The sequence below is a fragment of the Pseudorca crassidens genome, chromosome 16 (assembly GCF_039906515.1).
Source record: "Pseudorca crassidens isolate mPseCra1 chromosome 16, mPseCra1.hap1, whole genome shotgun sequence".
In the NCBI taxonomy this organism is placed as follows: Eukaryota; Metazoa; Chordata; class Mammalia; order Artiodactyla; family Delphinidae; genus Pseudorca; species Pseudorca crassidens.
This window is the reverse complement of record NC_090311.1, coordinates 68902320-68914981: the sequence shown is the minus strand read 5'-3', so window position 1 is coordinate 68914981 and position 12662 is coordinate 68902320. Positions and strand designations below refer to the sequence as shown.

At 37.7% G+C, this 12662-nt stretch overlaps 1 protein-coding gene across 3 annotated transcripts in view; it reads left to right on the top strand.

The window, feature by feature from the left end:
* The window catches only part of REEP3 (receptor accessory protein 3), a 99263-nt gene that overhangs the window by 83012 nt on the left and 3589 nt on the right, over positions 1 to 12662 (top strand). For 2 of the 3 annotated variants that reach the window (XM_067710835.1, XM_067710833.1), the window contains 2 exons: positions 3808 to 3955; positions 11899 to 12053. In XM_067710835.1, coding sequence (XP_067566936.1) covers positions 3808 to 3955; positions 11899 to 12053 — 303 coding nt within the window. The remainder of the gene's footprint in view (positions 1 to 3807; positions 3956 to 11898; positions 12054 to 12662) is intronic. The other variant, XM_067710834.1, reaches the window with a different exon arrangement.

Here is a 12662-nt window from a genome sequence, read left to right as displayed (position 1 = left end):
TTCCTTTAGTATTTGTTATAGGGGAGGGCTGCTAGTGACAAATTCTTAGTTTTTAAAAATCTTTGTCTGAATTTGTTCTTTAAAGGACAGTTTTGCTGGATAGTGAATACACATTTGAAACTTCTTTTCTCTCAAAACTTTGAATATGTCATCCCAGTGCTTTCTGTCCTCCATGGTTTCTGAAAAGGCATTGTTAATTTAAACAAAATCTCAATATCTTTTGTATTGTTATTGACAAGTGACTATAATTCCCTGTTTATGCCCTCAAAATGTAGAAACAATTTTTTTCTTTTAATTATGGGAGTAAGGGATTTAGATATTGGAAAAATGATCAAGAAATGGATCAGAAATTCTTATAGTATACTATGTTACAATTAAAACTTCGCTATACCATCTGTGACTAATTTTGTAATATGAAGAAATTTTTGAAAAAAATCGCTCATCTGCCTAAACATCACACTGTTTTCATTTTTTAATATTTTTCCCTAACTATAACCATACTGCATACTTGTGCCCATATTTTGCATGATTTAGAATTCTGAGGTGGAGGGTAGGTATTTCCACTTAACATTGTATTGCAAACATAATTCCCTTATTAATGGAATTCTTGTGCTAAATATATAAAAATTACAGGGAATAGGTCTGCCTTTAGCTGCAATTATTTTATAATGACACCTCTCCTTTAAAGTGGTCACATTAGATACTTATAATTTATGTAATATTTTTGAAGTTCATAATAGTGCAATAGTTCTCTCCCCATATTAGTTCTATTCTGGACCCATTAGAAAATATACAGTGGAAAAAAATGATTTTTCAAAGTGATAATGGCTGTTGAAGTGCCATGGGTCTTCAAGGAGGGTACAGCCCCTTTTTGCTTTTGTCTACAGTACCAGGCCTTTTTGGGGGATTGATAATACTTGGGGCTAGAGGGTTGGTTACTCAAGAGCTACATTAAAATACATACTGTATATAGATCACCCAGATACCTCAGGGTTGGTCCTTGCTCACCTTTAATGTAAACCTGAAGCAGACGCCTAGTGGATGGTGTAATCTACCCATGTAGATACCCATGACTGTACCTGTAGTTTGGTGCTGAAACTCTCTATATAAACTCCAGTGTTTACATTAAAACATGCTGCAACCTATGGAGAACTTTCCAACAGTCAAGAGTAATGAAAAAGAAGAGGCATAAAAAGAGTATTTAGTTTACTTATTACATACTCAGTATCAGTCCCATACCATGTGCACTCAGAGAACAGAAGAAGCTGAAGATTTGTCCCTCTCTAGTTTCTTAAACTCTTGCTCTGGAGGCAAAATATATAAAGTACAGCAATAGAACTAACATTAATTTGTGAGTTCATTTGTGAGATATGCCCGAAGTAATTAGTTGATTATAATCATTAAAGATACCAAAGTTTGTGGGTGCTATAAAGCTAGACTTATTCAATGGCACTTTGACTCATTTGCATGCTGAGATGTACTTTCTTGAGTGGGAGGGTTTGGGAGTTACAGTAGAGGGTATCATGGACGTATATTATCATTCATTTGGCAATAGGCAAACAGTCAAGAATTGCTGAGAGAGGGCACAGAAATACAAAGGTAGGAATAGAGAAAATGACAGTTCTGAGAAAACAAGGCATCTGTTTCAGATGAGCACTGATCACTTCCTTTTAGTGTGTGTCTGAAGTCTTCTGTCATCCTCTATTTAAGAAGCAAATCGTATCCGATAAAAAGAGAGTATAATGAATTAAACCTTGTCAAGAATGTTTAAAGATGTGTGGAATCCAATTATTTTTACTGAGGATATAGACCCTTTAATTTAATAATTCTTTTTCATAATTCAAAAAATATGGTAGAAATTACAAAGCTTTAAGTGGGGTATGAAAATGGTGTTTGGGTTTGACAGAATAGGATATCATTCACTCGGAGTAGCTAAATCAAGACTCATGAAACAAGACCTTTTTCTTCAGTGTAAAATACATGTTAGCAGTAATGTTGGAATGTTTATAGTGCCCTAGGCTTTGAAATTTAGAGATGAACCATTATGGATGAGTTTCTACAGTTACATTATAACTAGAGGCAATCATAAATTCACATGTGTGAGAAGAAGAAATAATAAGTGTAAAAAAAAACCTTTAGAAGAATATTTTTAATCCAGCTATAAATAAGAAATGAGTCATCTGTATGCTATGCAAATTTTCAAGTGGGTAAATTTAGAAATTATTTTTTTCTCTTTACAAAACTTTATACTTTGGGGGGAAATGTAGTTATGTCTGAGAAGTTCAGAAATGTCCCTTTCAAAGCTGTGCAATGATGAAAAGCATTGAACTTTCTGCAGTAATGGGAATGTCCTGTATCTGCACTGTCCAATACAATAGCCACTAGCCACATGTGGCTATTGAGCATTTGAAATGTAGCTAGTGCAATTAAGGAGCTGAATTTTTAAACTTATTTAATTTTAGTTAAATTTAAATACCCACTTGTACCTAATGTCTACCATATTGTTAAGGCTTTAAATTGACTTAAAGTTAAATTGTGTGTATTAGTAGATATGCTTTGCCGGATGGTGAATTCATTAACTGAATATCTTTCATACTCAAGATTCTTTGGCTCTTAAATTTTTTTTACTGTGTTCTAGGTAGAGCCATTACCACTCCTGACTTAGCTTTAAAACAGCATCTCTAGTCATGTACCAAAATGTTCATTGCAGCTCTATTTACAATAGCCCGGAGATGGAAACAACCTAAGTGCCCATCATCGGATGAATGGATAAAGAAGATGTGGCACATATATACAATGGAATATTACTCAGCCATAGAAAGAAATGAAATTGAGCTATTTGTAATGAGGTGGATAGACCTAGAGTCTGTCATACAGTGTGAAGTAAGTCAGAAAGAGAAAGACAAATACCGTATGCTAACACATATATATGGAATTTAAGGGGAAAAAAATGTCATGAAGAACCTAGGGGTAAGACAGGAATAAAGACATAGACCTACTAGAGAATGGACTTGAGGATATGGGGAGGGGGAAGGGTGAGCTGTGACAAAGCGAGAGAGAGGCATGGACATATATACACTACCAAACGTAAGGTAGATAGTTAGTGGGAAGCAGCCGCATAGCACAAGGAGATCAGCTCGGTGCTTTGTGACCACCTGGAGGGGTGGGATAGGGAGAGTGGGAGGGAGACGCAAGAGGGAAGAGATATGGGAACATATGTATATGTATAACTGATTCACTTTGTTATAAAGCAGAAACTAACACACCATTGTAAAGCAATTATACCCCAATAAAGATGTTAAAAAGAAAAAGAAAAAGAAAATTAGGTATAGGCTATGTTATAATAAAGTAGAATTTATGTTTAAAAAAAAAAACAGCATCTCTTTTACTTTAAAAAGTTCTTCTGAATCATAAACGTAAGCCTCAAAGTGCTGCTTTTAGGAGAGAGAAATATTATGGATGATGTTTACAGAGGGGATAAGGTCATTATACATTTTTTTACATTCTTGAATTAAATTTAAAGCTGAAATGTTTGGGAGTGGAATGTACTGATGTCTACAACTTGCTTTGAAATGCATTAAAAATTGATTGATGGATGGATAGATGGTAAATATGTGGTAAAGCAGATATAGCAAAATATAAACGATATATGGGTATCCACTGTAGAATTCTTTCAACTTTTCTGAATGTTTCATTTTAAAATGAATAAGCTTCATGATAAAATGTTGGAGGAAAGTTAAATGGAAACATATTAAGTATTTTAAAGTGCATTTCTTTTCTCGGATCTATCACTTCTCTGTTAAATAGAGCCAAGGAGCAATAACTGAACGTTTACGAAGTTTCAGTATGCATGATCTAACAGCTATCCAAGGTGATGAGCCTGTGGGACAAAGACCATACCAGCCTCTCCCAGAAACAAAAAAGAAAAGTAAACCAGCCTCCGGTGAATCACCAGGTGTGCTTGTTTTGTTTTAATGTATTGTTCTTTCATAATTGGGATCTTGAGTCAAGATGGGTACTAAAATAATACCTGGTCGCTAGCTGAATTTGGGTAAACAACATTTTTTTTTTTTTTTTTAACATTTATTTTTAAGCTTATTTTCTTGAGCTTCACACTTAACTGTATGTAGGTCTCCTTCTCTAAATTTTCTCTAAATAAGGTTAGTGCTTGCTTTTTGTTGACTCTGGAGATAATCCAGTTAAGAAAGTAGCAGTAGCGCCTTGTGCTGCCATGAATTTTTGAAAGCAGTGGATGTGGTTACCCTCTACCACCAGCACTAGTTCTGACCTGTGATCTCTAACTTGCTACTCAAACTATGTACTGGCATCTGAGTTTTATAATTAAACCCTCTTTAATGTAAGTGCTGTGAACAAAGAAGGATATTGACTTATAAGATAAAAAGTTTTAAGCAGGTGACAAAAGATGACAGGTTTGAAAATAGGATTACTCCCATGGAAAAATGTGTTGAAATCATGACTTGTAGACTAAGAACTACCTTGTTCTAATGTAAATTGTAAGCATGTCATAGTTGATACGTTCTAAAATTTTAGTAAATTTTTGTGGTCTTAGAAACATACACATAAACAAAAAGACATAGTCCCTTAGTCATTTTTTTTGCATATAAGAAAGTTGTAGTTCAAGACCTAATTGAGAACTAAGATCTTCAGGATATTTCTTATTAAAGTATTATTAGGTTCATAAGGTGCAGGGCTACTTGATCTCTTTTTTTTGTTTTTTAAGTAGAAGTTTTCTTCTGAGGGAGACTGAAAATCATCCTTTATAATTAAAACCAATTTGAAAAGAGCAGTTCCGAAGTGAGAGAGTAGCATTGACATATATACACTACCAAATGTAAAATAGATAGCTAGTGGGAAGCAGCTTGTTGCTTTGTGACCACCTGGGAGGGTGGGAGGGAGACACAAGAGGGAGGGAATATGGGGATATGTGTATATGTATAGCTGATTCACTTTGTTACACAGCAGCAACTAACACACCATTGTAAAGCAATTATACTCCAATAAAGATGTTAAAAAAAAAAAAGAGGGACTTCCCTGGTGGCACAGTGGTTAAGAATCCGCCTGCCAATGCAGGGGACACGTGTTCGATCCCTGGTCCGGGAAGATCCCACATGCCACGGAGCAACTAAGCCCATGTGCCACAACTACAGGGCCTGCGCTCTAGAGCCCGTGAGCCACAACTACTGAGCCCATGTGCCACAACTACTGAAGCCAGTGCTCCTAGAGCCCGTGCTTTGCAACAAGAGCAGCCACTGCAATGAGAAGCCCGCGCACCACAACGAAGAGTAGCCCCTGCTCACCACAACTAGGGAAAGCCCGCGTGCATCAACGAAGACCCAACACAGCCAAAAATAATGAATTAATTAATTTTAAAAATGAAAGAAAGAAAAGAACAGTCCCTTCTTACAAAGGAAAAATAGTGAACTTTCTTCTAAGTTCTCCCCAGAATGAATAACTTTAAAAAGCTGGTGGCTATTATCTAAGAGGTAGTAATTAAGTATTGGCCATTGATTAAGGTACTAATGCCTTTAAGAGTGAGGAAACTTTGAACCTTGAACCATCATCCTTAATACTTTAATCATGTAAAAGTAGTCCCTAATAGGCATTTTCTTAATATGCATTTTAAAAATGAGGTATACTGATTTTGTTTATGGGGACTGCTATATATATTTTGCTGATTTGGACCAGTAATCTGAGTCCTTTATCAGCAGTTTATTCATAATTATACCTTAGAATTGGTTAAGAATTGTATTCCAATTATTTAAATAAAACCAGGATTATAAATTTGAAAATCCATGACACTAGTTTTATGGTATCCATCTATTAAATTTAAAATGGTGTGACTAAAATATTTTAGGATAGTGAGGTGTTAATTAGTTCTTCTGTTAAATTTTAAACCATGAAATTAAAAGAACAAGAAAGTTGGGAAACAAACACTCTGATACACTTTTTATGAGAGTTTAAAGTAGAATAATCGTTATGGATGACAGTCTGGCAAGAATTATCAAAATGTATTCTTTTTAACTCAGCAAGAAACTTCTAAGAACATGTCATAAGGAAATAATCAGACAAGTGTTCAAAGATACAGGTACAAAGATGTATGAATGTTCATCCTGTTGTTGTTTATAGTAACAAAATATTGGAACAAACCAAATTCCTAAGAGAAATGGGTAAGAAAAAAGGTGGCTATTAGCCGTGAAAAATAATAATGTCAGTTTATACTTACTGACATGAAAACATATCCAGATTGGGGGCGGGGGAGAACAATAACAGTGAAACAATGTGTGTGTTATGATCCTATACCATAGAGGAACAATAGATAGACGATGAAATGGATCAGTATATGTGAAGTTGTTTTTCAGATACATGTACATAGAGGAGAGTCTGGAAGAGAGTCTAAATGCTGCTAACTAAAATGTTAACAGCATTTACCTCTGAGTTGTGGGTTTTTAGTGATTTTTTTTTAATCAACCTGTTACCCTTAAAATCAGAAATAAGACAAACCTACTTCTTGTTTTGAAAACAATTAAGGTATTCATTTTTTTATATCATGAATTTTTTTCTATTTTATTTACTTCCAAACTTCCTCAAGAAAAGCAAGTTGGTACATTTTTTAGTGTGGGAAGTATATTTATATTGCAAAGTCTGTTTACTAATATTTCGTGTAATCAATACAGTTAGCTCAGAACACAAGCAAATTCAAATATTTGGAAAAGTGGTTCCCTTTTGAAAACTAGTAATGGCTTGCTCTGAGCGGTTTGAGGTTAGCTGATTGAGAGAAGTCTTGCTTTGATGAAGTTACTCAAGTCCGCATGTTGTCACTATGGGAAAAAGAGCTCCCTCCAAATGCTTTTTTGTAAGAAAATAGACACCTTGAACATGATGTTCACTTCCTTAGAAAGAACACCACATTCTGATAAATGGAAATATTTTTTCTGCAAAGAACCTGCTGCTCCCATATTAGTTAAAAATGGTTCAATGTTCAGTTTCAATATACCAGCACATAAAGAGATTTCTGTTTTGTCTTATTTTTGATGCTTTACATATTTATTTAATCCTTAAGATGACTCTGCAGGTTAAATATTTTTATCCTTATTTTGTAGATGAATAAACTGAGACTTAAGGAGATTAAATTACTTGTCACAGACCACATACTCAATGACAGAAATGAAGTATCCAAGGTTCCTAACCTAATTCTTACTCTTTTTTTACTTTATAAAGAGACTGCACTTAGTGAGACACTTGGGCTGGAACAATGAATTCAAACAATTTGGCAGGGGTGACCTTAGAGATGCTTTAGTCAAAGATGGCAAATAAGTGACATGCCTCCTCTCTGCTCCTGTGCCCATGGCAGCCATTGCTAATGGACTGTGGCCCTTCCCACGCTGGCTCAGAATCCCTCTCAACACAGTGCCCCAGACAGCTCAACTGGCTCAGGGTTGGCGTTCACGTAGAAACATATTCATCTCCCATCCGCCTCAACAGCTTACCAGATAGGAAAACTGAGACCCAGAGAGGCAAGACTCACTCAAGGTCTTAACAGCTGTTAAGTGGCCAAGTACTCATTTCTCCTCACATGGATCCAGGGCCCCTTCCACCACGATAACTAAGGCCGCTTCCAAGTCAACTTTCCATGATTCTGCACTTACATTAATACATGGAAACTGCTTAGAACAGTGCCTGGTCCATGCTAAGTACTGGATCAGTATTGGCTATTATAAGGGGGGAGGGGGGACTTAAAATATACCAATTCTAAGATGTACGAGCTATGAATAAAACCAGGTCAGTTTGCAAAAGCATCTGCTACTTTTCCTAAAATGGTAACAGAGCACTGGGCCGAAGGTGGTCAAACAGCTGCAGCCTTAGGCCTCAGGGCCCCCGGCAACACAGACTCCTCATTCTTAGGTCCTCAGTCACTCCCCCTCAGGAATGTGCATGGACAGCCCCATTCTGAGGATTTTGCCCAGTCTAGACTGATGACGGAAAGCAGCCGCCCTTGGCATCACCTTTGTCGGCGCCAGCAGCACCCCACCAGCTTCCCCTTGCCTGGGCTTGGAAGACCTGCAAACCATTCAGCCAGCTTGCTGGGCTCCTGTTCAGATAGGGCGTCCATATTCGGGCTTTTCTCGTAATCTCGGGTCTCCCCCTCCTCCGAAGTCTTTAAAATCCTCGGGCAACTTTGATTAATACTATTTCCACCACTCACAGCAGAATTTTCATACATACTCATTTTCGGGTTTTTAAGTGGAATAGAAAATGAATATTTTATTGAAGATATTTGACTTGACTCCTCTCTTTTTGATGCAGTTTAGTTTAATAACTTGCTAAATTAAGCTTGTCGACTTCATCTCCTAACAGATCCCAAATTTGGCTCCTGTCTCCTCAATCCCTGGACTCTTTTATCATTTCTGGCCTGTTGTACTGCAGTAACCTCCCTGCTTCCAGTCTCAGCCACTTCTGATTCATTCTCCAAAGTACAAGAAGACTCCTTTAGAGAAACAAAATCTAATCATGTCGCCCTCCGATTAAAATGTTTCAATGCCCCCTCCCCCTTGCTCTCTGAAGCCCAAGCTCAATAGCGTGTGGTATATTAGCTCCCCAGACTTGGCATCACACTCTTTCATGTGCTCGGTGTATAGAATTATGAGTCTTTCAGGATTCGGCTTGGCCACCACCTCCTACAAGAAGTCTTCTCTTACCACCCACTTCCCCTACTGTGTGCTCCTGTAGCACCTTGGCCTTGTCTTCTATTTATAGCATTTATTACAGTATTGTCATGCCCACTAGACTCTGTCTCCTCTACTGGACTATATATTTCTTAGGGTAGAAGAAGACAGTTGTGTGTTTTTCAAGATAGTATCCCCCATAATTTAGTACACTGCCTCACACATAGTAATATTTTTAAAATATCAATACTTGGGCTTCCCTGGTGGCGCAGTGGTTGGGAGTCCGCCTGCCAATGCAGGGGATGCGGGTTCGTGTCCCGGTCCGGGAGGATCCCACATGCCATGGAGCGGCTGGGTCCGTGAGCCATGGCCGCTGAGCCTGCGCATCCAGAGCCTGTGCTCCGCAACAGGAGAGGCCACAACAGTAAGAGGCCCGTGTACCGGAAAAAAAAAATATATATATATATATATATATATATATATATATATATATATATCTCAATACTTGTGGAATAACAAATCAATCCATCACTTTTCCTGAAACAATATTTAGAAAACTAAGATTTTTTTTTAGTTGAAATTAGGAAGCAAAGAATAAGATGTATATATAATTATCATTTTGAATGCAAGTCCAATTCCTAATCACATGAAGTGAGAGGCAGTTGAAATCCAAGGGCCGTGTTTGTTGAAATGTAGCCTTATGCTTCATCTGTGGCCTTAGAGAACTTTTTGATCACAGTTGCTTCCTTTCTGATTCTTTCCTTGATTCCTTATTCTATGTTTTACCTTAGTTTTATTATATTGGGATTAGGGGTATTATATAAGCAACAGCAATAGAGAAAAATCTACAAATGGCAATCTAAAAATATTTTTTCTGGTTTATATTCCCCGTTTATAGAAGTAATACAATTTTTTAAATAAAAATTTGGCAATTTTTTTTAAAAAAGGAAAAATTAAGAAATTTAAAAGCCCACTTCCAACAGATATAATGGTTTCATTTTTATGTTTTTCAACACTTTGTTTCTATACATACATTTTTTTCCACTTAATATTGCACCAAGAGGGTTTTCCCAGGACTACTGACCCCATTCCCTCCCCTGGCCACACTGACCTCCTCACAGCTCTTCCACACAGTTATGCTTCCCAATGCCCCGGGGCCTTTGCACATGCTATCATGTCTACCTAGAACAAAATTCCTCCGACTGCTGCAGGAAAGCAAAGGATCTTGACCTATGTAATGACTGATTCTACTTCCAAATCCTTCCTGATTTCTAGCCTAGAAGTCTGGCAGTATAAAATTGTACTTCCTAAATATATAATTAAAGATGTTTATCTTATTATGAGACGAGGAAGCTTTTTTTTAATTAATTTTTATTGGAGTATGGTTGCTTTACAATGTTATGTTAGCCTCCACTGCACAACAAAATCAAAATGAATCAGCTATACACATATAGATATCCCTTCCGTTTTGGACTTCCCTCCCATTTAGGTTACCACAGTGCATTAGGTAGAGTTCCCTGTGCTATACAGTATGTTCCCATTATAACTCTTCATAGTTTGCTTAGTGATGCTCAAGTTATTCATGTCCTATGAGAGCAGATTAATAAACAATTATTCAGCATACTTTTCTTCACATGCAAAAAGTCCATCTCTTGCCCCCTCCTGAGCCTGGAAAACCTGCTACTTTTTTCTCATCTGAAGAAGGTATCTATGCTCCTTACCTTTATTGAAGGAGAATTTGAAACATAATGGGGCCTTGTAACGTCACCCCTGTCTTTCTTCTTTTTTTCTTTTCTTTTTGGCCGCTCCCTATGTCTTATGGGATCTTAGTTCCCAAGCCAGAGATGGAACCTAGGCCCTCGGCAGTGAAAACACAGAGTCCTAACCACTGGACCGCCAGGGAAGTCCCTCACCCCTGTCTTTATAACCTACCTAGTACTCCAGTTGCCTTAGACTTGAGCCCCTCTCTTGCGCCATCCAGGCAGTAGTTCTCAAAGTGTGGGCCCGGGACCAGTAGCATAAGCATCACCTGGGAACTTGCTAGGAATGTAGATTCTCAGCCCCACACCAGGCCCAGCAATGTGTGGATCAGTAAATTCTCCAGGTGACTCTAATAGGTGCTAATAAGTTTGTGCTAATAAACTCTAATAAAGTTTGAGAACCACTGCTTCAGGAATGGGAGTGTTCTTGTCCCTGAATCCCAGCCTCTCAGGGTGCTCTCAGATTTCCTGACAGTAACCAGCCTGACTGCCTAGATGTTTGCATATTGGCCAATGTTAAGTCTTCGTTGCTACACATAGCAGCCTGTTAGCACACCCACAGGATCCATCTCTTACTGACCCTCCTGATGCTGGCTATTTTCTTTGACTAACATCAGTCATCATAGCCTGTGGTGTTTCCAATTACTGTAGCCTGTCTGGCTGGGTTTTATCTTAGCAGCTGCAACAGTGTTAGTTTAACTTCTCCATCACCTGCCCCCAGTGAATTATCTTGCCCATAGTTCTATCCCCTTTGGGTTTTATATGATTCCTTAAGTTCACTCTACCATTTCTGGTCTTGAAAAAAGGTTTGACACGTTGGGGAGTGAGAAGGACCCTGAGTTCCTAATTAAAGTCAAAGGTACAAATAACAGACCAAAACACACCGTTGCTTAGGTTGCTTAGAATTCACAAAAAGAGGACTTCCCAGATGGTCCAGTGGTTAAGACTTTGCTACCAATGCAGGGGGCCCGGTTTTGATCCCTGGTCAGGGAACTAGATCCCACCCACATGCCACAACTAAAGATCCTGCATGCTGCAACTAAGACCTGGTGCAGCCAAATAAATAAATAAATATTTTTAAAAAAAAAAAAGTTCACAAAAAGGAGAAAGGGCAGGAAGAGACTTTTCACTGTGTATCTATTTATATTCTTTGACTTTCGAACAAGACAACCATGTTAACCTACTAAAAAATAAAGTATTTTTAATTATTCTGAAAAATGCATAGTAAAAATAGGAATGGCCAGGGAAAACTTCCTGGAAGAAATGAGTTATGAGCCTCCTCTAGAATAGTGCAAGGGGCAAAGATTGATGGTAAAGGGCAGGGAACGCCTTCCAGATGAGACAGGGAGAAGAGCAAGCTGGCAAATGCAGAGAACCGCCAATAGACAGGGTGAAGAGGCGGTGCTGACTGGCATCCTTTTACCAAAACATACTGGTTTTGACAACTCGTTTAGGTGATGGAATTCCACTGAGAGATGGAGATGAGAAAACAGATGAAGAAGCGGATGGGCCATATTCAGATGATGAGATGTTAACACACAAAGGGCTACGAAGATCACAAAGCATGAAATCTGTGAAAACCGTGAAAGGCCGAAAAGAGGTTAGTCAGGTATAGAGTTGTTTTCCCAGTGATTACTATTAAGGGGTTTCCTGCTGCATTCGCATTTAGGGTATCCGTAGATGAAGGGTCGGAATAATAGAGCACCGGCTATATTTAAAATTCTTTATTCAGATCAGATGGATTACGATCTCTGGAAATTTAGAAAATGGCAGATTCCTAGTCTTCCACTCTAAGTAGAAAATGGTATTCTCACACAGCAAAATCCTACGGTTGATGTGAGTACCCAGTGCCAGCCCTACGTATATGCAAGAAAAAGCAGTATTAAGTATGTACTTTTGTTCTGAACCAACTCTAAATAAGGATTAAATAGTAAAAGTCTATCCATAATAATATGTTGTCTTTGTGCCCAGAAAGCAGTGGAGGATTTCAGCGAATGACCTCAGATTATTGTGGCAATGTTCATTGACATGTACCCAGCAAAGCATAAATAATAACAGTTAATAACAGTTTTAATAAGTTTTCATTTTTTATCAGTGTTAATTGTGCATATATGCAACATAATGCCAACTACATTTTGGAGTATATAGGTAGTGCTGTCTATTGAGTACACACTTAGCGCATAATTGATTGTTTATATCAGAAAAGTTAAAAAATTAT